The sequence below is a fragment of the Dendrobates tinctorius genome, unplaced genomic scaffold, assembly GCF_039654945.1.
Source record: "Dendrobates tinctorius isolate UK_male_01 unplaced genomic scaffold, ASM3965494v1 ptg000029l, whole genome shotgun sequence".
NCBI lineage: Eukaryota > Metazoa > Chordata > Amphibia > Anura > Dendrobatidae > Dendrobates > Dendrobates tinctorius.
Window position 1 is genome coordinate 4,343,083 of NW_027361697.1, and position 26,122 is coordinate 4,369,204.

The 26,122-nt window shown below is 45.9% G+C and overlaps 1 protein-coding gene across 1 annotated transcript; it reads left to right on the forward strand.

Annotated features, from left to right (window-relative positions):
• The first annotated feature begins 10,589 nt into the window (after window positions 1–10,589).
• On the forward strand, window positions 10,590–23,682 carry ARPC5 (actin related protein 2/3 complex subunit 5). The gene is made up of 4 exons (XM_073571322.1): window positions 10,590–10,909; window positions 17,537–17,609; window positions 19,147–19,323; window positions 20,866–23,682. Exons 1-4 carry the CDS (start codon window positions 10,770–10,772, stop codon window positions 20,926–20,928), a joined length of 453 nt encoding a protein of 150 aa, XP_073427423.1. The 5' UTR covers window positions 10,590–10,769; the 3' UTR covers window positions 20,929–23,682.
• The last annotated feature ends 2,440 nt before the right edge of the window (window positions 23,683–26,122 follow it).

The window sequence follows — 26,122 nt, forward strand, 5'->3', positions numbered from 1 at the left end:
CAGTCTCCTAGTAAAAGCACAGTGTCAGGTTTAGCCTCTCGTGCACTTACCAAGAGGCGGACGAATCTCAGCTCTACCGGCAGCACGAGGGATGGAGCGGTGGCGGCTCATTTCCAGTAAGAATGTATGTGTGTGTGTATATATATATATATTTATTTAATATCGCACGTAAATGTCTCATCTGAACCATCCGTGTTCCTATATGTCGCCCAATGTTAGCCAGTGCAGAGACCAGTTTCCCCAAATGTAATGGGTGTCAGCACTGTAGACAGTTCTAGGGTGACCAATGGATTTTGCAAGGGAAAGTAACTTAAAAAAAAAATACAGAAGAAGAAAATTTCACGGTACAAAGTATCAAAATTGAGCAAAGTTGCAGTGTAAAGCATGAAGGATGGGACAAGCTAGCCTGAGCCTCTGATGAGACAGAACGTGATATCATCCTGCCCCATGACATGGTATTTGCACGCACTTATCTTCAAATCATAAGTGAAACATTGCATTTATAACTATATAATATTTATTATTGCACCTGCAGATCTGACAAAGAAAACCACAAAAATCATGTAAAATTCAAACAATTTTTCAAAGCCGTTTGGTCTGTAAACCACAAGACACCTGCCTTCAGCGTGACCGAACCCGATGTCCGTATTACGGTTCAATGTAATAATAAAAATAATAATTACTAAAAAGAACTCCAGGGGTGTAATGTGACAGTTTGAACAAGCACTAAGGCCCCGATTCAACACTTGAAGTGTTTTTAAGTGATTTTTTTTTTTTGCCATGTGACATTCGTCGCCTTTTTTTGGGGCAGAATTCTTCAGAGTGATGCACGAGGGTTGATGAATTTCATGCAAAGGCAAATATGCCATTTTTGGGCCTTTTTATCATTTAAAAAAAATACCCAAATCTTCGAAATGTTGCATATTAGACTTCAACTGCACAGAAAATAAAATTAGATGCAGCCTCTTATTATCTGCATAAAAATGTTGTGACATTTCAAATATTACGGTAAGTTGAAGTATCTGGATACGAAAAATTTCTTCCAAATTGTTGGACAATAAAAATAATTTAAAAAAAAGATAAACCCAAGTAAAGTTAACTTTAAAAAGGGCACAAATTAAATAGTGAATAAGGCACAAATAAAAAAGACAGTGTTAAAATTATTTTTTACCCCAGAAAAAAGGCCCAAAAACAATGATGATTCGCGGCCCAAGTCTTTTCCTGCTTTGCCACCTAGTGGCGATAAGAGTAATGTTACAGGTTAGGCTAAACTTTCTATAACTCCTAACCCTGAGATAAGCAGGTCCAGAGATATCAGAATATTGTAGCCCCCACTTCATCCTCCTTAGGATTTATTACTTTTTTTGTGTTTTAATTTACTTTATTCCATATGCTTTGTTTGCCGTTGACATCCAGAGTCCTGCGCACACCTAAGGCTCTGCTTATTCCACTTTGTCTGTTTAGGAGCAGTAATATGTGACCAATTACATCGGTTATGCGTACAGAAGCAGAGGGGTTCCACTGATTATTATGGGGTCTGTTTGATGCACGTAGATTTTTTTTTCTTCCGTTCTAAAAACCAGAACCCAGACGGACCCCATAGTAATCGATAAGGGGTCCCTCTGCTGCCATTTGCATAAGTGATGCGATGCAACAGAATTTTTTTTATAGGCGCTAAGTCCCCTAAATAACGGTTTAATTGACATACATCTGATTTTTTTTTTTTACAAATTTTTACAGACGCAGCAACAAAAAGTAGAGGTCGTCATAACGTATACCAGTGAATTGATGCAATGGACATTATTACTTGCGATGTATCATCTGGTTTTCAGCCACTGACTTTGGTGTAAAATGTTCAGGTTTTGAGAAGGAGACAATTTTCTGTTAATGTAATATTTCTTAAAATTGAAAGCTTAGATACAGTAATAATCTGATTATTCCCGTCCAGCGCAGATAAGTGCTGCTTCACTGACGTATCTGCTGAGCGAGACGAGATTGGAGATTATCGTTGATGCCATCAAATCATATTGCCTTGTATAGAAATTCACGATAAGAGCGCCGAGAGCCTGATAACTACATGATGTGATGTACGAGCAAAAGATGGATCTGTTTATCATCCGTGAGGACATTGTCATAGCTCACATAACATCAGGGTACGTTTCCTGTGAGTCTAAATGGCCCTTAAAGGTTCAGACAACTCGGTCTCATTTGATAGACGGTGTAATAAAGAGACAATCTGCAGATCAATCATTTTAATAATTATATTCACTTATCCCTGAGAAATCATTGCAAAGTTCTGATTACTAGATCTCTCTTCTCCTCTCTCACCCACTGCCCACAGTTTGTTGTCAGGTGTAATCCATGTGGAGGAGTAGAAACATGGAGACGGATTATAGGAAGTGGGGGTGAGACTTTGTCTCTCTGCTCCTGATCTTCTGTAAAACTGCATATAGGCCTATAACTGAGAGGCCAAATTTCAGCATGGGGCAGGAAAGCCACTGGATAATATCAGACAGTGGATTAGTGCCAATGGCGGCACCGGCATCGGGCCCCCCAACCTCGCCCGTCATCACACATTCAACTGTAGCAGCATCCTAGATCGATAGAGTTGAACGTAGTGATGAAAGAGGGAGAGTCAGCTGACTCTTCCTCCTCCATCATTCTTCCTAGGCATCTGATGTCTCAGCACAGCAGGCACTATGACGTCACTACATGGCGTCCACTGCGCTGAGATGTGCGGCGCTTCAGAGCGCTCACTGCAGAGACCGGAGCAGTGGGGTAACAAGGACAAGAGATGATTATTGAATTTTTATTTTTATTTTTTAAATTGTGGTGGCCATAATACTGTATGGAGAACAATCGGGAGTGCATTATACTGTATGGATGACTATGGGGAGTGCATTATACTGTATGGAGGACTATGAGGAGTGCATTATACTGTATGGAGGACTATGGGGAGTGCATTATACTGTATGGAGAACAATGGGGAGTGCATTATACTGTATGGAGGACTATGGGGAGTGCATTATACTGTATGGAGGACTATGAGGTGTTTGCTATATGGAGAATTATGGGGAGTGCATTATAATATATGGAGGATTATAGTGAGTGCATTTTACTGTATGGAGGACTATAGGGTGTACATTATTATACATTGGGGTGCATTGCACAATATAGAATACTATTGGAGTGCATTACACTATATGTAGGACTATGGGGAGTGCATTATACTGTATGGAGGACTATGGGGAGTGCATTATACTGTATGGAGGACTATGAGGTGTTTGCTATATGGAGAATTATGGGGAGTGCATTATAATATATGGAGGATTATAGTGAGTGCATTTTACTGTATGGAGTACTATAGGGTGTACATTATTATACATTGGGGTGCATTGCACAATATAGAATACTATTGGGGTGCATTACACTATATGTAGGACTATGGAGAGTGCATTATACTATATGGATGACTATGGGGGGTGTATTATAATTATGGAGGAGGGGCTATTATAATATTTGGTGGTCTATGTGCGGCCATTATAATATTTGGAGGGCTATGTGGAGACCATTATAATATTTAGAGGGCTATATGATAGCCATTACACATTATGGAAGGGTATGTGGGGCCATTATACTGTACGCAAGCAATTACTCAGTGTGAAGGTTTGTGTGGGGGTCCATCATACTGTGTGAGCGCTAGTGGGGGCCATTATACTATTTGTAGGCCCATTATACTGCATGGTGGACTGTGTGGGTGTCACAGTTGGGATACAATAGGGTCACCATACTGTGCGTGTGGGGGGTATTGTGGAGGAATTCCTTCTGGGGTATCATATAGTGTCTGTGTGGCACTTTTGTTGGCATCATTCTTTACGGATGTAATGAAAGGGGAATCAAGGGCTTCAGCAGGAAGAAAATTACTTTGTAAAGGCTGCAAAGTTGTGAAACATGCTCTTCTGTGAACCCGCTGAATATTTTTTTTGGGGGGGGGGCGTGGCCCTATTATTACTTCTGCTACAGGGCCCCATGATTTCTATGTATGCCCCTGATGGTAGATGCAATACATGTTGGAAATTAAGTAAAAGGAAATTCCTGCATCTATAGTGCTGGCAGAATGCTGATGGGGCAGCACGGTGGCTCAGTAGTTAGCACTGTAGCCTTGCAGCGCTGGGGTCCTGAGTTAAAATCCCACCAAGAAAAACATCTGCAAGGAGTTTGTATGTTCTCCCTGTGTTTGTGTGGGTTTCCTCCGGGTTCTCCAATTTCCTCCCACGCTGCAAAGACATACTGATAGGGAATTTATATTGTGAGTCCCAATGGGGACAGCAATGATGATGTCACGAAAGCGCTGTAAAATACACATAAAAATAAAAAACTGATGAGGAGGAACCATTCACTCAAAAAGAGTAAAAGGCAAGTAAGGGAGCATGAGAATCGAGGCAGATCTTGGACAAATTTCCATTTTTTTTTCACCACTTAAATAAAAAAAAAACTATACATGTTGGATATCTGCACAGTCCCCCCCCCCCAACAAAGCAATTATGGAATTGCACTTTTTTTTTTGTAATTTCAAGGCACTTGTATATTTTTTTCCCGCTATCCAGTGCATCATATATTAAAATGAATGGTGTCATTCGAAAGCACAACTCATCCCTCAAAAAAGAAAATGTGGATGGAAAAATAAAGTCATGGATCTTGGTAAAAGGCGAGGAAAAAAAATGAAAAAAGAAGGAAAATAGTCCAGACATGAAGGGGTTACTACTATACGTGGGCAAACAGAAGAATTCTATTGTGGCAGCTCCATATTACTGGATGGAATTGAAAAGCAAAAATAGTAATGGGAAACCACATAGACAAGTAGGAGGCGATGGGTGGAATGCGCTGCAGGGAAACATCCCCTTGATGCCTGACCTATTCATAATCAGGGTAATACAGGCATAGAAAAGCAATAATGGCTTTAACCTGACGACATTAAAATTGACTCTATATGGTAAGGATTTTCTGAAAAGCAAGATAATTGGGTTACTCGTATTTATCTGTTTTCAATGCAGTTTTTTCTTTTTTGCATAACTAAAACTGGAGATTAATTCAATATTTCATAAAATCACATTAAACCTGTATTTGATCTGCAGAACAAAAGAGTTGCCAAATGTCTGATGCCATTTGCGCTCCGTCCTTCCTGCTGATCATCTGTTTCTAGTTCTCATCATTCCACCATAAATCCGTTTATTTCCAGAATCCTTTTTTACGACCCTGTAAATAACTGGAGATAGCGACGGCGTCAGATCTGTTTTGTTTGATACTGTAGGTTCGGATTTGTAAAGTCTTTCATGTACAGCTATGATTGATGTGGATGATATGGACCTGCGTATACAATCTGACCAGTCACATTACGGCTCTAGATTATCTCTTAATATGTTGTTTTATGGAATTAACATTGAAAGGCTATGTGAACCTTTGAGGCTTTGACGTGAAAAAATGAATTTTACATATGTTATTTGCTACCTTTAACTGTCTGCAATCTTCATTCCTTCAGTCAGACCCTCTAATATGCAGTTTGCAGTCTGTTCAAATTTTCCTCTTATGGGAGCGTCCCTCCTAGTAATATAGGCTGGATGAGAGGTTTGGGTGTATCCAATATGCCGCTGTCTTTTCTTGCTTTCATGTATCAGCTTCCCTCCTTGTCTATAGCCTTTTTTTCTCTGTTCTTCCTGAGATACTTTTTCCCCTCTCCACTGCAGATCTGTGTACAACCCCCTTCCTGCTGCCATCTCTAACACTGAGAGAAGGGATGGATGAGCAGATTGCTATCAGAATTAGAAGCTCAGACAGAGTTGTATATTTTTTTGCAGATCACTCAGCAAAATAATGGACTACGGGTACGTTTCCACAATTAGTTTTTGATGTTTCAGCACCTGTTAGGTAATACTCTAAGTATTAGCTTTATTGCATTTTTAGTGCGGTTTTCTTACATGCATTTTTAACTCTTTTGGTATGTCATGTTTTAAATTAAGTTTCCTTCTTTTTCTATACTCCTGATGAAGTACTAAGACGAAACGTGCGTTGGGGCGGTGGGGACGCTTTAACAAACAGAATCTTTATGTAAGTATTGCTTTCATGCTTTAATCTACAGTATTTGGCTTGAACTGCTGGGGATGTTTCACCCCTTGTACCGCTGCCTATGCTGATTTATAAGATATGACAAGCACACTACTATGCTATATATGTACTTTATAGCACCCCCCACTATTGACTGTCCAGTAGTTACTTTGTTCTTGTTTTATTCTTTGTCCATTTTAATATGTGTTATAAAAATAATATAATTTTTTAAAGGGTATATACTCTTTGGTTATTTATTTACCAGCTTTTTCTCAGTACATATTTGTTTTTTTACATATCCTGGTATTTGGCTTTGACAAAATTTTATTGATATAGCATGTGCCAATTACATACTTTTTTTTATCCTGCGGATTTTCCTCATCTAATGCAATTTTATGGGGAAAATCTGCACGTAAAACTCAGAGTAACCACGCACTGCAGGTCAGTTTACAAAGCGTAAAAGAAAGAACAGTGGGCAAGAGGTTTCTATAAATCCCATCCACTTTGCTAGAACTGTAAGACGCTGCATTTATTTTGTGCAGCGAAAATACACAGCGTCAAAAACTCACCAAATTCCACAAACACACACAAACACCAGATTAACCAAGCTATACCCCAATCCATGTCCCCCAAATGTGCAGGGGAGATCATTGCTTTGCAAGAAGTTTGTATGGGAGACTTGCCGACCCTTTGGGGAGTTTTCCCATTTTTTTTATAGGAGTCTCCCAGACATTGTGGAACAGTATGGAGTAGTCTACAGTCTGTAACAGAGGGGGGATCAGGTCTGGGGTTCCTGTTCAGGGGGTCTGAGTATTCTATGCAAAGGCGGACTATATACAGAGGATAGCGTTCTGTATACGGAGTGGCAGTGCCTAGTCTGGGTTCTGTATGAAACCCTAGGTTCTGTATAAAAAGCGGGTCTGTATATAACGGGGGTGTTTAGCCTGGTGTATGTAAGAAGCGCTGGGGTCTGTATAAAGATGGTTTTTCTCTGAGATCTGTATACAGAGGGGGATCTCGCCTGGTGTCTGTATATAGAGGGTTCTTGTCTGAATTATGTATACAGAGTTGGGGAGATGTCTATCCTGTTGTCTGTAAAAAGCACTGGTAGCTATATAAAGAGGGGACTGGTCTGGGGTCTGTATACAGGGGGATGTCTAGCCTGGTGTTTGTATAAAGCACCAGGAATGAAGAAGGGTCTGGCCTGAGGTCTGTATATAGAGGGTTCTTGTCTGAGGTATGTATACAGAGTTGGTGGGGTGTCTAGCTTGGTGTCTGTTTATAGAGGGGTTTAGTCTGGGGTCTTTATACGGAGTGCGGATGTCTATATAAAGAGTGGACTGGTCTGGGGTCTGTATACAGGGGGGGATGTCTAACATGGTGTCTGTACAGAGCACCGGGGTATGAAGAGGGGTCTGGCATGAGGTCTGTATAGAGTAGGTGGGTCGGGTGTCTGTATAAAGCATTAAGGTCTGTACATAGAGGGTCCTTGTCTGTATACAGAGTGAGCGGGTTGATTAGCCTGGTGTCTGTATAAAGAGGGGTCTAGTCTGGGCTCTGTATACAGATGGGGCGGAAGGTTGTCCAGCCCGATGCCTATATACGGATATGTCTGCTCTGAGGTCTGTATACATACAACCCCTGGCAAAAATGATGGAATCACTGGCCTTGGAGGATGTTCACGCAGTTGTTTAATTTTGTAGCAATAAAGCAGATCACAGACATGGCACAAAACTAAAGTCATTTCAAATGGCAACTTTCTGGCTTTCAGAAACAGTAAAAGAAATCAAGAACAAAAAATGTGGTAGTCAGTAACGGTTACTTTTTTAAACCAAGCATAGGGGAAAAATTATGGAATCACTCAATTCTGAGGGAAACAATTATGGAATCATGAAAAACAAACCAACAAAAAAACATTTCGACACATCACTAGTATTTTGTTGCACCACCTCTGGCTTTTATAGCAGCTTGCAGTCTCTGAGGCATGGACTAAGGCTACTTTCAGACTAGCGTTTCCTGGAACTGCGGAGGGATGCGCATGGCCGCCGTGAAGCTCCGCCCACGGCCAAAACTCCTCCAGTCAGCTCCGCCTATGGGCGCATGACGCTGCATGTGGCCTGTGTACCCTATCTTTAGCACTGGGTATGCAGGGTGTGCGCAGGTATGCGTTTGCCAGCGCATGCGTCCTTTTGACGGTGTGCCGATCTGCGCCAAACGCACCGTGTTGCATTTTGGTGCGCTCGGCGCACCATCAAAGGGACGCATGCGCCGGCAAACGCATTCCTGCGCACGGCCTGCATACCCAATGCTAAAGATAGGGTATGCAGGCCGCATGCAGCGTCATGCGCCCATAGGCGGAGCCGACCGGAGGAGGTGCGGCCGTGGGCAGAGCTTCATGGCGGCTGTCCGCATCCCTCCGCAGCTCCAGGAAATGCTAGTGTGAAAGTAGCCTTAATGAGTGTCAAACAGGACTCTTCATCAATCTGGCTCCAACTTTCTCTGATTGCTGTTGCCAGATCAGCATTGCAGGTTGGAGCCTTGTCATGGACCATTTTCTTCAACTTCCACCAAAGATTTTCAGTTGGATTGAGATCCGGACTATTTGCAGGCCATGACATTGACCTTATGTGTCTTTTTTCAAGGAATGTTTTCATAGTTTTTGCTCTATGGCAGGATGCATTATCATCTTGAAAAATGATTTCATCATCCCCAAACATCCTTTCAATTGATGGGATAAGAAAAGGGTCCAAAATATCAACATAACCTTGTGCATTTATTGAAGATGTAATGACAGCCATCTCCCCAGTGCCTTTCCTTGACATGCAGCCCCATATCATCAATGACTGTGGAAATTTGCATGTTCTCTTCAGGCAGTCATCTTTATAATGCTCATTGGAACGACACCAAACAAAAGTTCCAGCATCATCACCTTGCCGAATGCAGATTTGCGATTCATCACTGAATATGACTTTAATCCAGTCATCCAAAGTCCACGATTGATTTTCCTTAGCTCATTGTAACCTTGTTTTTTTCTGTTTAGGTGTTAATGATGGCTTTCATTTAGCTTTTCTGTTTGTAAATCCCATTTCCTTTAGGCGGTTTCTTACAGTTCGGTCACAGACGTTGACTCCAGTTTACTCCCATTCGTTCCTAATTTGTTTTGTTGTGCATTTCCTGTTTTGGAGACATATTGCTTTAAGTTTCCGGTCTTGAAGCTTTGATGTCTTCCCTGGTCTACCAGTATGTTTGCCTTTAACAACCTTCCTATGTTGTTTGTATTTGGTCCAGATTTTAGGCACAGCTGACTGTGAACAACCAACATCTTTTGCAACATTGCGTGATGATTTACCCTCTTTTAAGAGTTTGATAATCCTCTCCTTTGTTTCAATTGACATCTCTCGTGTTGGAGCCATGATTCATGTCAGTCCACTTGGTGCAACAGCTCTCCAAGGTGTGCTCACTCCTTTTTAGGCTGTGCACACGTTGCGGATTCTGCTGCGGATGCGCAGCGTTTTGGGCTCTGCGGATCTGCAGCAGATTTTGTTGCTTTGTACAGCACCATTGTATTCAATGGAAATAAAAAAACGCAGTGCACATGCTGCAGATTTGCTGCGGGTTCAGATCCACAGCATGTCATTTCTTTGTGTGGAATCCGCCGTGGTTTTACACCTGCTCCATTGTCCAGGTGTCAAACCACAGGGGAAATCCGCGCTGAAAAATCCACAGCACCTTCAACTACGTGTGCACTCACCCTTAGATGCAGACTAACGAGCAGATCTAATTTGATGCAGGTGTTAGTTTTGGGAATGAAAATTTACAGGGTGATGCCACAATTTTTTCCTCAGAATTGAGTGATTCCATAATTTCCCCCCTCTGGTTTAAAAAAGTAACCATTACTGACTACCACGTTTTTTGTTCTTGATTTCTTTTACTGTTTCTTAAAGCCAGAAAGTTGCCATTTGAAATGACTTTAGTTTTGTGCCATGTCTGTGATCTGCTTTATTGCTACAAAATTAAACAACTGAATGATCATCCTCCAAGGCCGGTGATTCCATCATTTTTGCCAGGGGTTGTATGAAGCCCCAGGGTCTGTATCCAGGGACCTCCTGAGCGCTGTGTACTCAGACTGGGGTGTCCAGCCTGGCGTCTGTATATAGGGGTCTGGGGTCTAGAGCGTTGTTTGGCGGACTGGTCGGTATTCACATTAGCACGTATGTGCGGTTACTACCACTTCTAATGTCTTCAGGACTGTGCTGAATGTTTGGAACACGTCCTGCTTGAAGTGGGGCCTGGACGGATGCGGTCTGGGCTCAACACACTCCGTTTAGAGACAGCCAATATATTTCAGGACACCTTATGTTTCCATTTTTTTTGTCTCCTCTCAAAAGTCGTCAAAATAGTCCAATATGTAAAATGTGTAATATAATGGTCTCCACATAACACAATCGCTGCAGACAGCTCATTACATGCAGGTTTCATACATGTCAGGGCAGAAGACGCTCTCCAGCCCTGCCTGCCCGCTGACGGCCTCCTCCTCCCTGAGCCTCACAGCGCGACAGTCAGTACAGGAAGCCGGCGGTCAGAGCGGAAGCCGCTGCGCCTGCGCACTGAGCCGGCCGCTCCCTGCCTGCTGCTGCTGTTCCTGCCGCCCGGCGCTCCGGTACAGGATGGCGAAGAGCACGGTGTCCGCCGTCTTCCGCAATGTGGATGTGGACGAGTACGATGAGAACAAGTTCGTGGACGAGGAGGAGGCGGGAGAAGGGCAGCAAGGACCGGACGAGGGAGAGGTGGACGGCGCCATCAGGGGATATCCTTCTGTGTGTACCTGTGTACAGGTGTGTGCGGTGTACGTGCCCGGGAATGCGCAGCAAGGCTGCTGTGTGTATGGTAGATACATATGTATGTGTGTGTGTGTGTATATATATATTTATTAGTGACAGCTACGGACGCAGCCGAGCCAGGGCGCTGTGGCAAATGCAGCCGAGCCAGGGCGCTGTGGCAAATGCAACCGAGCCAGGGCGCTGTGGCAAATGCAGCCGAGCCAGGGCGCTGTGGCAAATGCAGCCGAGCCAGGGCGCTGTGGCAAATGCAGCCGAGCCAGGGCGCTGTGGCAAATGCAGCCGAGCCAGGGCGCTGTGGCAAATGCAGCCGAGCCAGGGCGCTGTGGCAAATGCAGCCGAGCCAGGGCGCTGTGGCAAATGCAGCCGAGCCAGGGCGCTGTGGCAAATGCAACCGAGCCAGGGCGCTGTGGCAAATGCAACCGAGCCAGGGCGCTGTGGCAAATGCAACCGAGCCAGGGCGCTGTGGCAAATGCAGCCGAGCCAGGGCGCTGTGGCAAATGCAACCGAGCCAGGGCGCTGTGGCAAATGCAGCCGAGCCAGGGCGCTGTGGCAAATGCAGCCGAGCCAGGGCGCTGTGGCAAATGCAGCCGAGCCAGGGCGCTGTGGCAAATGCAGCCGAGCCAGGGCGCTGTGGCAAATGCAGCCGAGCTGGGTTTGTTATCGTAGTACTGATGTGGAGACACAGGAGCGCTGTGACTCATTGGACTCTGCTGCATTTCTGCGCTGCTGCTTGTGTAGGTGTAATTGTGGTGCACTTATATGAATTCTATGTAAAGAGGAACCTGCGTGTCGCCACCTCTTGCTTCTTTTCCTTCCTGTGTGAGCGCTGCCATTGTGGAGGCGTGCACCGTGGAAATAATGGATGATTTATTAGAAAACCTCACACACAGATGCGCAGCAAAACCTGCATTTTACACATCCCTGGATTTGCAACAACATCCGCAGGTGATTTTTTTTTTTTTTTAATTTTTGTTTCATACTACACCCCAATTATCCACTTGGAAAAAAATGTGATATCGAACAATCCACTAAAGATGCTCCTGGCTGGTCCTGCGGCGATCATGTGTCATACATAATTCATGTGACCGCTGCAGTCAATCACTGGCCTCAGCAATCTTGTGCCATATGCAAATAACTCCACCAAGGCCAGCGACTGTCTGCAGCGCTCACATAGAGATGGATGTGATGTCATTTCTGCAGGTGCGTCGGCGACCACTGGAGACTGGATAGGTGATGGTTATTATAAGGTATTTATGTCCATTTTATATGAGTGGCGTAGAATGAAAGTGGCAGAAAAAGCGGTAACCGATGAAGCCCATTTTTTGTGTCCGTGCAGGTAAATGTTCCCTCCATGTGGAGTGCCTGCTGTTTATCTGCAATCGCATAGACTGCAAAAAGACTCTCAGAATTAGTTTTGTACGGGTGTCGGGATGTAAATAAATACGAGTTTTCGTTCAATGACGGCAAACGGAGATTTTGAAAATGTTCTGGAACTGAAAACAACAAAACTTTATTTACATAAATCCAGAAAACATTTTTATTCTGATCCTTGGGCTCCAACCTCAACCACAGCTCCAGTAATGTGGCTGTCGGGGCATCGCCGGAGCTGTAGTTTTGCAACAGTTGTTGGGGGGGCCACAGGTTCCTAGCATCAATATTGCATCCTATAGACAGGCCTTCCTCTGTTTGTGCGGTCTTTGTATTGCAGTGGTCTTGTGCAGATGCCCCCCTCCATCATTGGGGGAATCATTCTATCCCTTTTTTTTATGAATGGCCAAGGGTCAAATAAGTGAGCAGTCGGTGATGATTCCAATATTACGTGTCGTCCTTTTTGCAGCGTTGTGGACCTGGACCCCTTGTAGCTTTGCAGGTAGGGCACAGATTGTGACCTTTCCACTGTTTCGGGAGTGTTTGGCGCTGTGTACACACCTGGGCTGTTACACATCTCGTGTTATCAGGCAGTGCACAGTCACAAGCCGGGGCTTGCTTGCAGTTTAGGAATGCAGGAAGTGGGATCCTGAGACTTGGGGAAGGTGGAAATTCATGGCACGTTTAGCATTGTTTGGCCGTACTGTGAATATCTGCGGACATGATGTCTAGATGGAGCCGTACACATCGGACTAACAATGGCTGAGCCTGCTAGTTTCTGCAGGACTAGTCAGCCATGTAAGGGGCTCCTTACTCATTCCCAATGACGGATTTTAAAATCTGAGATGCCCAACCCATTGTTATCATGGGCAATAAGCCACCGTCAGGCACCTCCGCTCCACCCTAGGTATTGAGGACACATGTAGGTCAGGCCAAGATAAGGATGTATGGGTATAGGCAGGGGGCAGTAAGTGGCCCAAATTTTGTGGATCCCCTGCTGCAGTCAGCAAGGGCTCCTGGTCCCCTAGGATGTCCTCTTCCCATGCCACAAGGTCTGCCGCCCTCTTCCACGTATCCCCCTCTGCAGTTGTCGGGTATATCTTTTTCTTGAGACTTCTTCCTGAGTATCAGATATATGAATATATCACACTAGATTATGGCCCGATGCTATCGCATCGGGAGGATGCGATAGCATCACACCTCTTGCCATGTTAACCCTCAACACACACACTCCTCAACACACACTCCTCTCACCTTTCACCATCTCCACTCACTCTTTCACTCCACATACGACCCCTTCTCTCACTCCGTCTCTCATACTCACGCCGTCATCGCCGCTGCTCCACGATCCCCGACATCTTCCGCCGGCGCCATCCTGGATCCAGACGTTTTCCACGCCGGCGACATGTTCTTGCGGCGACGCCATCTTGAGTATCGTGAAATCCCGCGATAGTCAAGATAGCGTCGCCGGAAGAACATGTCGCCGGCGAGGACGACGTCGGGATCCAAAATGGCATCGGCGAAAACTCGCGAGATTTCGCCGACGCCATTTTGGATCCCGACGTCGTCCACGCCGGCGACATGTTCTTCCGGCGACGCCATCTTGACTATCGCGGGATTTCGCCGATCCAAAATGGCGTCGCCGCAAGAACATGTCGCCGGCGTGGACGACATCGGGATCCAAAATGGCGTCGGCGTAATCTCGCGAGATTTCGCCGACGCCATCTTTTTGGATCCCGAGTCGTCCACGCCAGCGACATGTTCTTGCGGCGACGCCATCTTGAATCTCGCGGGATTTCACAAAATCCAAGATGGCGTCGCCGCAAGAACATGGCGGCGGCCTGGAGAACGTCTGGATCCAGGATCGCGGCGGCGGAGGAAGATGTCGGGGCAGCGACGATGACGGTGTGAGTATGAGAAACGGAGTGAGAGAAAGGAACGTATGTGGAGTGAAAGAGTGAGTGGAGGTGAAAGGTGAGAGGAGTGTGTGTTGAGGCGGTGTGGTGTGTTGAGGGTTAACATGTGCGTGTGTGTTGACGTCACCGGTTACAACTAGACGGAAGTTGTTACAACCGGAAGCTGGTTAGGGCATTTATTATTATAGATGATGAGGAAGAAGCCGTCTGTTGTTGGCGGTGATGGCGTGTAGAGGCTTCTTCAGCCAATGTAATAGATTTAGAGTTAGGGGATTCGTGTGTGAGACGACGGCGTTTATAAGCCTTAATCTTGTCAAGTCGATGCTGTTTTTCCTCAGGAGTCTCATTAGCACGGCGTTGTTTTTGTCGTAGTGCTAAAGCTGCTTTCCTTTCACTGGCATTGGCATACTGGGCATCGGTATTGAATGGTGGTATTGATAGGGCAGAAACAGATTGCTGATTAGTTATGTCAGTGAACGGCATATGGGATGAAGTGTAGCAGTAAATTGTTCCACATGCTGATGTGGAAGCATCCTGTTGTGAGTCTAATAATAATGATGAGGAAGAGGCCGTCTGTTGTCGGCGGTGACGGCGTGCAGAGGCTTCTTCAGCCAATCTTATGGATTTAGAGTTAGGGGATTCGTGTGTGAGGCGACGGCGTTTATAAGCCTTAATCTTCTCAAGGCGATGGTGTTTTTCCTCAGGAGTCTCATTAGCACGGCGTTGTTTTTGTCGTAGTGCTAAAGCTGCCTTCCTTTCACTGGCATTGGCATACTTTTTGTTATGACTCATGTTGGCACAGGTAAAGGAGTCTATTTGGCAGTTATCTGGCAGTGAAGAAGGCGTCCTGGAGTATTGTAGAGTAAACAGATACTAATTGACCCTGTAATTGCCCAGCAGTAGTTATGAAGTGGTAGTGGCAAATTGGCCCTGTAGTTAGACACCGGCAGAGGAGCAAGGCAGCAGTAGTTATGGCGGTATAGGCAAATTGGCCCTGTAATTAGACACCGGCAGAGGAGCAAGGTAGCAGTAGTTATGGCGGTAGAGGCAAATTAGCCCTGTAATTAGACACCGGCAGAGGAGCAAGGCAGCAGTAGTTATGGCGGTAGAGGCAAATTAGCCCTGTAATTAGACACCGGCAGAGGAGCAAGGCAGCAGTAGTTATGGCGGTATAGGCAAATTGGCCCTGTAATTAGACACCGGCAGAGGAGCAATGCAGCAGTAGTTATGGCGGTATAGGCAAATTGGCCCTGTAATTAGACACCGGCAGAGGAGCAAGGCAGCAGTAGTTATGGCGGTATAGGCAAATTAGCCCTGTAATTAGACACCGGCAGAGGAGCAAGGCAGCAGTAGTTATGGCGGTAGAGGCAAATTAGCCCTGTAATTAGACACCGGCAGAGGAGCAAGGCAGCAGTAGTTATGGCGGTATAGGCAAATTGGCCCTGTAATTAGACACCGGCAGAGGAGCAAGGCAGCAGTAGTTATGGCGGTATAGGCAAATTGGCCCTGTAATTAGACACCGGCAGAGGAGCAAGGCAGCAGTAGTTATGGCGGTAGAGGCAAATTGGCCCTGTAATTAGACACCGGCAGTAAACAGGCATAGGACCAAGGCAGCAGTAGTTATGGTGGTACAGGCAATGCCAAGCGTCCGCACAGCAAGTCGGCGTGAGGTAAATGACGCAATTTCACGAATGCAAGATGGCGTCGGCGAAATCTCGCGAGATTTCGCCGACGTCGTTAAGGCTGTGTGCACACGCTGCGGATTAGGTGCGGATTCATCCGCGCGGATTTTGTAAAATCTGCAGGTGAAACCGCAGGTCAAAAGACCTGCGGATTGCTCTGCGGTTTTGCCCTGCGGTTTTTCATCTCCTCAATAGAGGAGATGGCAAACCGCAGGAGAATCCGCAGAAAGAATTGACATGTCAATTCTTTCTGCGGATTGAAAACCGCAGATAATCCGCGTGGAAAATTCCGCACCGTCTGCACTGCGGTTTTTGATTCCCATAGGGAATCATGGTACTGTACACCGCAGCAAAATCCGCAGCGTGTGCACACAGCCTCACACCTCTTGTTAACCCTCAACACACCACACCGCCTCAACACACACTCCTCTCACCTTTCACCTCCACTCATGTCCACTCACTCTTTCACTTCACATACGTTCCTTTCTCTCACTCCGTTTCTCATACTCACACCGTCATCATCGCTGCCCCGACATCTTCCTCCGCCGCCGCGATCCAGGATCCAGACGTTCTCCAGGCCGCCGACATGTTCTTGCAGGACGCCATCTTGGATTTCGTGAAGTCCCGCGATATTCAAGATGGCGTCGCCGCAACAACATGTCGCTGGCATGGGCGACATCGGGATCCAAAATGGCGTCGGCGTAATCTCGCGAGATTTCGCCGACGCCATCTTTTTGGATCCCGATGTCGGCGGCCTGGAGAACATCTGGATCCTGGATCGCGGCGGCGGAGGAAGATGTCGGGGCAGCGACGATGACTGTGTGAGTATGAGAAACGGAGTGAGAGAAAGGAACGTATGTGGAGTGAAAGAGTGAGTGGACATGAGTGGAGGTGAAAGGTGAGAGGAGTGTGTGTTGAGGCGGTGTGGTGTGTTGAGGGTTAACGTGCGTGTGTGTGCGGTGACGTCACCGGTTACAACTGGACGGAAGTTGTTACAACCGGAAGCTGGTTAGGGCATTTATTATTATAGATATACTGTCGATATTGCTATTAGTGTTGATGGGCGTTCCTCAGCTATGTTTAGGATGACTATATTGATCCAGGCTGCCACAGCTCAGAGTAATGGCTTATGAAAGTGTATTATACTGAGGAGCTGTTACATGCATAAAAGGGGTATAAATATGGCTAAAAATTGCTTATATAAGTTTTGAGTAGTGATGAGCGTAAGTGCTTCTAACTGGAGTTTGGTGAGGGTGCCCCAGTATGCACCGAGTATCGTGGGTGCTCGAGTGACATGTTCGCGTCCCTGCGGGCACAGAGGTTGTGCAGCTCCACACCTGTTGATGTCTGGCCGGCACTTGCAACATCTGATCAGTGCGGGTGCCAGATGTCGCACCCCCACGATCTGATATTGATGCACTATCTTAAGGATAGGCCAACAGTCTAAAACTACTGGACAACCCTTTTAAAAACATGGTTTATGTTTTGATGTGACATGCAGCGTTTATAAGTACATGGGGTATGTGTTGCATCCATTTTGGATGCGTTAGTCATCCTCCTCTTTACATTCATGATTGTTCAGATGGAAACCAGTTCTCGTTTTATGATTTCCTTAACTCCTAAGTACAGGAAACATGATGGGCGCTCTGCAGGCTGCACTGAAGAATCCACCAATTAATACAAAGAATCAATCGGCTAAGGTAAGATCACAAATAATATTCATTTACAGGAGGTTTCTTCATAAAGTCCTTCATGAGACAACATAAATGCACCAAAAGGGTAGATTTACACGCTTCCACAGCATATTACACTATTTTTTTCGATCTGCACTGTGCTAATTATGTTGCACAAATGCCATGGATTTGCAACGTGGACTTCACTTTTCATGTATAGGGGTGATAACTGCAGTGGGGTCTGAAAAATCTGTTATTTCATTGTAAGTCTTGCGTGGCTGGGGGTATGAACCTGGTTACACTACTTTTTTGAGATGTGGGTGCTCGGATATTTCTGTATATATTTCTTGAGTGAGGACCGGTTCAGACAGACATATTAAACCACGGGCCAGGTGCATTTGCAAATTACGGACATGACTTACTCTGTGTGCTGCTCCTAGGAGCTGCCTGCTATTGACATGCACTAGCCTGGTCCATGCTGCATTCTGTTTCATATGGACCAGATGACAATCGCTGCTATGTGCTGGTTATTATTGGGTCAGTCTGTTGATCACACGGACAGAACACTGACCGAATATACGCTTGTCTGAATGAAAAACACTGCACATGGGTGACCTATAATGATAAGAGAATGTGCTTGGATAAAGCGTTATCTCAGCATGTTCTGGTGGTAACCGAGTGTCTTTGGCATACTCAGATAATATGTTCCAGTCCCCGCGGCTGCATGTCTCAAGGCTGTTAGACAGCTGCAACACACTCAGGTATTAACTAACAAACAGACTATCCCTGCATGTGTTGCAGCTGTCGAAAAGCCTTGTGACATGCAGCAGCGGGGACTGGAAAATATTATTCGAGCACGCGGAAGACACTTGGTTAGCACCCGAGCATGCTCAGATAACGCTTTATCCGAGCATGTCCGCTCATAACTAGTGGCCAATACTTCCCCAGAACCAAGGAACCTTATTTCTGGGGTTCATAAGGAGCGGCGTGCATGCAGCTGCCTGGCAGGGTATTGCATTATTCCTGCTCATAGAAACTGCTCATAATGCAAAGAGTCTGCAAACTACTGAACGTGGCACAGGTTAGAGAATGCGTTGGCTTCTCCTCTGTCCTGTCTGAAACCCCAGGCATGATAAGGCACATACATCAGTTAAGGTCCATTTACACTGTGCGATTATCTGGGTCCTAGGACTTAATGGTGCAGTCTACACACGTTTCCAATCAGCCGACGAATGAGCAAAATACTCGTTCGGCAGATGAGATGATCTTTTGATTTGCACAACACAAATGATCCTCATTCTCCGCAGCACATCATCCTGGGTAAAGTGGACTTGTGCTGCCGAGATGTATGATAGCCTACGTCGACCATGTCGGCAGGTGTCATCACTGTAAATGGAACTTGTTGTCCCATCTGGACATGAACGGGACCGAGAAGAGAGTTGTCCCCTTTTTCTCAGCCATACTGTTTGCATCGGACACCTAGGAGTTTTTTCATTCATTTCAAGGTCTAGTATAACTTTGCAGTCAGATTCCAATCTCAACAGTGGTCGTATTCCTGTTTCAGGATCGAGCAGAGAGTCTGGTGCTGAAAGTTCTCATCTCCTTTAAATCCAACGAGATAGAGAAGGCCGTTCAGTCTCTGGATAAGAACAGCGTGGACCTGCTAATGAAATACATCTATAAAGGCTTTGAGAGCCCTTCCGACAACAGCAGTGCTGTTCTATTGCAGTGGCATGAGAAGGTAAGCACACATTAAGGCTATGCTGACATGTATCCCGCTCATGCCCAAAAGTGTCTGTGGCGCTACAGTGGTACATGTCACGGACTCCCTAAGCCCCGTATAATGAGATGTAATCATATTGTGACTAGGCCAAGTGAACCTATTGGCCACCAGCAGTAGAGCCGGGCATCAGTCGGTGCCAGTGGCGTGGTTACAACCACCGCTCCCTATCACTCAGTGGTGCCTGAATTGCCGGGGGGAATAAAGTTAATTTGGTCCCAGCAGTGGGGGTCTAGCGCTGCACGATGTCAGAACGCTATTATCCTGCAGTGACTTTTGCCGTTCACTGGTTGTGCCGCCAAAGGTCACTATGGTACCACGTGAGTCGCCATTCCCTTGCATTGCACTGCAATTTAGCTGTGCAATGCAAGGGAATGGTGACTCGCGTGGTACTGTAAGGCTATGTGCCCACGTTGTGTTTTCTTAGCATTTCCGACGCGTTTTTGCGGCCGCAGAAACGCTTAAAAGACGCATCCCCATGCAATCCTATGGGATTCCGCAGTTGCTGTGTCAATGCTGCGGATTTTTCCGCTGCGGAATCGCATAGTGGTAAAATCCGCAGCATGTCCATTATTTCTGTGGAATCGCGGTGATTCTGCCACCATAGGATTGCACTGAAACGTTTACTTTACTCATGTGGCTATGCCCACCATGCATAAAGTGAGCGCTTCATGTGTGGATGGTACCCAGGGTCTGGAGGAGAGAAGACTCTCCTCCAGGCCCTGGGTACCATATTCCTGTAAAAAATAGAATTAAAATAAAAAATAGGGATATACTCACCCTCTGTCGGCCTCCAGAGCCCTCCCAGCCCTCATTGGGGCTGGCGGCATCTTCCGTTCCAAGGGATGCATTGCGCGAATGACCTCGCGAGACCGCTGCGTCATCAGAGGTCATTGTCGCAAGGCATCCCTGGGAACGGAACTTGCCGCCTGCGACAATGACTACCGGGAGGGCTCCGAGGGCCGACAGAAGGTGAGTATATCCCTATTTTTTTTATTATTTTTAACATCCTATCTTTTACTATTGATTCTGCATAGGCAGCATCAATAGTTTAAAGTTGGTCACACTTGTCAAGCACTATGCTTGACAAGTGTGACCAACCTGTCAGTCACTTTTCCAAGTGATGCTTCGAATCGCTTGGAAAAGCTCTAGCATTCTGCAAGCTAAAAACGCTTGCGAATTCCGCATGCGTTTTACCCGCAGAGGGGAGTTGCGGAAATACTGCGGACAACTCTGCAGCATTTCTGCAATGTGGGCACTTAGCCTAACAAGTAAGTTGCGAAAGAAAAGAAATCATACCCTGCTGGAATTTTTGCATGATTTTTTTTTTTTTGCAACTTGCTTGCTTGTTACAATACCACATGAGTCGTCATTCCCTTGTGTTGTGCTGCGATTGTAGCGGTGACATAGTGATCTTTGTCCGCCGACCCGTGTTGCCGTCTACCCCCAGCCTAAGTGACATATACGTGCAGCCTCTGATTGTATTCTTTGTCTTCTCTGCAGGCTTTGGCAGTAGGTGGCGTGGGCTCTATAGTCCGGGTGCTGACTGCCAGGAAGACCGTCTGAATGTTTCATCTGGTTACGATAGATGGAAGAACAGGTGCCAAGACCAAAACGCTGAGCTGCAGTCTTACTGCAGCCCCCAACCTCCCCATCCATTACTTTATTGATGCGAACATTTCTATTCTCCTTTTATGTTTTCTTCTTCAGCTTTTCTTTTTTCTGCAGTTTTGAAGTCCGCAGACCATGTGAGAATGTGCTGTGAGTGCGGTGCTCTGTTGACATGAGTGTTAAGTTATCAGCGTACCCTGCCCTCCTTGAGCTGTGCTCTGTCGAATAAGCCATCTCCCTTCCCATTTCTACAGGCTGCAGTCTTGTCTGCGCCAAAGTTCAATTGTATTGCGCCTTATAACCTCATTTGTTTTTTTTTTTTGGTCAGGGCTAATCCTCGCAGCTGAGCTCTAGGCGGCCGGCTGAACCCCCTTCCCTTCATTCCTGCTGCTGCCACACCTTCACCACCATTAAGATGATTCTCTCAGGAGTGGCGTTTTTGCAATCTTAAGGCTTTTATATCATGGATCCATGTGCAGAGACCGATCTTGGACCCTGCCGGCATCGTGCTGGCAGAGTCTCTGGGTTTTGTGACCAATAACTCCCTCAGGTTCTAGGTGTAAAAAAAGGGATAAATTATATAGTAAAATAATTTGCTCTGCTGCTGTGGCTCCTTGGGTTCCTTTCCTAAACCAACTTATGTGGGGTCTGCAGGGTCCGTCATCTGCCAATGGCACAGGTGGGAATATTCTGGGCTAAACTAGGATAAGAAGTGTATGTGAACCTTTTCTAATGCACCCAGGGAGCAAATTTAGCCGGGGATGAATCGGGGGTTGTATCAGGCACCCTACTTTTTGTTGCGTGCACGAAAAATTTGTTTGAGTCCCTGCGGCTGCATGTCTCACGGCTGTTCGACAACACATCCATGGATTACCTGTTTGTTAAGCAATCCCTGCATGTGTTGCAGCTGTCTAAGGCTGCTTTCACATTAGCGTTTCATGCAGCAGCGTCGGCCTGTGCACGGCCGCCGCTAACCCCCGCCCCCTGCCGCGCCTCCTCCGGTAGCTCCGCCTATGGAAAAAGGGCGCATGCGCCGGCAAACGCATATCTGCGCACGGCCTGCGTCCCCAATGCTAAAGATAGGGGACGCAGGTCACATGCAGCGTCATGCGCCCATAGGCGGAGCTACCGGAGGGGGCGGGGCTTAGCGGCGGCCGTGCGCAGGCCGGCGCTGCTGCATGAAACGCCAATGTGAAAGCAGTCTAACAGCCACGAGACATGAAACACATTTTTCACGCATGCCGAAGACACTCGGTTAGCACCCGAGCATGCTCAGATAACACCTTATCCGAGCACGTTCGCTCATCACTAGTTATAGCCTAAATTAAATTTCTGTGAGCCATGCACAATTTTAATAGATATCTACTGGTGGCCTTGATGGGTGTTTTTTTATATATATATATATATATATATATATATATATATATATATATATATATATATATATATATATATATATATTAATCCAGCTTTCGATGAGTCATTTTATACAAGAGGTATTGCATTGAGTCTGTCTTACCATTGCCCATGGACCAAACCACCGTATAACTGTGTCTGGGAGCTGACTCTTAATAGCTGGATTGAGAAATGGGCCTTTAAAGAGGTTGTCCCCTTGCCGGGAACATTCATTTTTCTTACTTAAATGTATTTAAGGGGGATGAAAATAATTTTTGCCATGTGGTTTAATTTAAAATATTTTGCCCAGTTTTTGATTTTATAGATGCTTTTGATTTCTGCACATTCAGCTTCAATATGGACAACTGGAGCTCCGAAAAAGACTCAACTCTCCCCCATAAAACTATCAGAACTTCACTCACTGTCAGATTCTCAGTTTACCCATTCTGCAGTCAGCAAAAGACTGTGCAACATAGAAGGCACACGGGGCAAAATTTGTAATGAAACACAAATGCAAACATTTTTTTTGGTGGGGAGGGGGCCCAAAAATACGTGCATTTAGGTAAGAAAAAAAAATAAGTGATTCCAAATTTGGATAACCCCCTTAAGTCCTATCTTCAGGAAGGCAGCTCTATATAGTACTGTTGTGTGTTTTTTATAATTTTTTTTAACATAGAATTATAATCAGAAACCCAAAATTGCAAAAGTACCATATACTAACGGGCTGGGCTTCGCCACTCCAGCTGGTGGTTGCCGGCATGGACCTCTACACTCATTTCACCCGATAGCGCTGTAACTGGCGCCATAGTGGCTCAACTGGCGCCTCTGGGTAGCGCACCCTGCCGCTTCTGTAAAATGGATTTTGTATAAGCAGCTGTGCATTGTACGACGAAACCTCACATGTTGGTGTTTTTTTTGACAATCTGAAAGTACCCAAGGGCAGAGTCGGCTTTGTGGTCTCTGCCCCTCTCTCCGACAGGCTCGTGGTTGAAAGGCTTAATGACTGATGCTGGCACAGGGGTCCATGGAGTCGATCTGGGCGATTTAGATCCCTTTTTCTCTGCAGAGCAGACAATACGATGGGACTCGCCCAGTAATTTCATGGATCAGCAGATGGCTAACCAAGCTTGGAATGCACCTTTACAACCACACACCCAACCAGGGTTTGAAGCCTTAATCCTATATTTGCCAGAGGGGTCTTTAATGTTGACACTTGCATTGAAGGACCTAAAGCACTGACGTAATTAATCTTTGCTATGTTTGTTTTGTTTTGTTTTTGTTTTTTACAAATTAAATATTGATTTGGATTAATAATGTTTGTAGGTTTTTTTTAAATTTATTACTTACACCAAAATATTAGTTGATGGTAAACAATAAAAAACTGCAGGACGGAGTCTTTCCGTGGATGGTTTAATGTTTGTTTGCACAGACAGTGAGGGTCTGTTTAGCCGGGAACGACCGGTGGTACCGATTGGTGGTCGTTTGAATGCCTGTTTTTACAGGGAGACCAAGCAAACGATGCGCACTTAGATCGCTCTGTGCGCATAGGCTGCCTTAGTTCTCGGCAGCTCGAGACCTGTTTACACAGGATGATGGCATCACTGAAAAAGATCATTTTTTTTATTTTTATGCTGCATAAAATTTAATGCCACCCTAAGAGCAAGCGTTTTGGTCGTTCATCGGGTGATTGGCAGCCAGTTTACACTGCAAGATAATCGTGAAGCAACGCTTGTTCATGATTATCCTGCAACGTAGATGCAGCTTAACCTTGAAGGATGGTTATAGGAAACTTGGAAGCGTCAAGTCTGAGTGGTCCCATAAAGTGGGAATAAGCGGAAATATTAGACAGCAGTCCTGGTAAAAGACACTGGGATTATAGCAATGATGGAAAGAAACCATAAGTACTAAATACTGATAACCATCACCCAATCTTGCACCAATCAAGGTGGAGTGGTGCATACATATCACACGAATGTTGACTGCAACCACCAAAATCAGTGGGATCCCAGTCTAGTGTTTGCACAAAAATGGCACAGTCTTGTGCAGGTATAATCCACACTATAATATTACAGCAAAGGAATGATGCACATAAAGACATCACTGCACCGGAAAAGAAGTGTCACAGCACAGGGAGGCTGCACAAAGTGGTGCTCCAGAAGAGGCGCCATGCAGGACAGTAAGTAATGCCAATATGGCTGAATAGCACAAGGATGCTGGTTATTCTCAGCTTAATAGCTTGCTGGGTGGTCCGACGGTTGGTACCCTACAGATCCTGTTAGCTCAGCTCGGGAATGGAGCAGTCATCATCCATGCACTGCACTGGCTCGTACGTACTCTGGGACTGTAGATCTCAGGATGCCACCATGTCTCGTGGTGCCCTATGCAGCAAAAAGCCCCTACGGTGAGAAATCCCTGCTTAATAAATCTTTATTATAAAGTGATGGATACATGCCTACAAAATTGTATTTAATTCTAATCTGGAAATTAAAACATCCCTGTTACTGACATAATTAAGCAATAATTGAGCGGTGGTGATACATTGTTATAATGCAATGGGATTTCTCCATAACGTCTTGCACTTAAGGGAAGGAAATGTTTCCACATCCTTGGCTTTGTTGCTACTGAATTGGCCTATGAAATAAGAGTGGGCTATGTTCTCCTTTTTGGGGACTTACCATATAGTGAAATAAGTTTGTCACTGTATTGTTTAGAAAACTGAACTAAGAGTAATTCCACCTAAAGCAGTCATTATCAAAGCAGTCCATAAGTTGTGGACATGACAGGGTCCATGCGCAGCTCCGTGCACTTGTCCGTGTAGCGCAGCTCTGTGCGCTTGTCCGTGTAGCTCAGCTCCGTGCACTTGTCCGTGTAGCGCAGCTCTGTGCGCTTGTCCGTGTAGCTCAGCTCCGTGCGCTTGTCCGTGTAGCGCAGCTCTGTGCGCTTGTCCGTGTAGCGCAGCTCCGTGCACTTGTCAGTGTAGCGCAGCTCCGTGCGCTTGTCCGTGTAGCGCATCCCGTGCACTTGTCCGTGTAGCACAGCTCCGTGCACTTGTCCGTGTAGCTCAGCTCCGTGCACTTGTCCGTGTAGCTCAGCTCCGTGCACTTGTCCGTGTAGCGCAGCTCCGTGCACTTGTCAGTATAGCGCAGCTCCGTGCACTTGTCCGTGTAGCGCAGCCCGTGCACTTGTCCGTGTAGCGCAGCTCTGTGCACTTGTCCGTGTAGCGCAGCTCCGTGCACTTGTCAGTATAGCGCAGCTCTGTGCACTTGTCCGTGTAGCGCAGCTCCGTGCACTTGTCCGTGTAGCGCAGCTCCGTGCACTTGTCCGTGTAGCGCAGCTCTGTGCCCTTGTCCGTGTACTGCCTGCGAGTTATTGCCCTTGTATAATTGCCAATATGGACCAGCACATACAGTAGGTTAACATTGGGCATTGTGCTGTATCTGTGCAAAACCGAGAAGTAGATAACTAAGGACAAGAAACAGAAGTACGATTTACAGTAAAGTTTCGCTGAGCACTCCTGCGGCAGATGAGGGAGAAGTAGTAGGGGCCTCTTTTAATATTTGCAGACCCCAAGCACAATAAAATGGATGGTAGAAATATTGGAAATCTCCCACATGGATACAAGCTGCCGGTGGTTCTACCATGATGGCGAATGTATGAAGGATGTCAATCATGCACAGGTAAGTGTGATCAGAGGCTGGACTAGTCTGGGGGGATGCGCTACCCTCCGGACTAGTCCTGCCACATTTGTATATGC

What these genes read in the sequence shown, in the direction of transcription:
- ARPC5 (XM_073571322.1), top strand. Translation starts at nt 10,770, where the DNA reads ATGGCGAAGAGCACGGTGTCCGCCGTCTTCCGCAATGTGGATGTGGAC. An exon ending in GTGGACGGCGCCATCAGGGG is followed by an intron (nt 10,910 to 17,536) that starts ATATCCTTCTGT and finishes ACTCCTAAGTAC; the next exon opens with AGGAAACATGATGGGCGCTC. An exon ending in TATTGCAGTGGCATGAGAAG is followed by an intron (nt 19,324 to 20,865) that starts GTAAGCACACAT and finishes TCTTCTCTGCAG; the next exon opens with GCTTTGGCAGTAGGTGGCGT.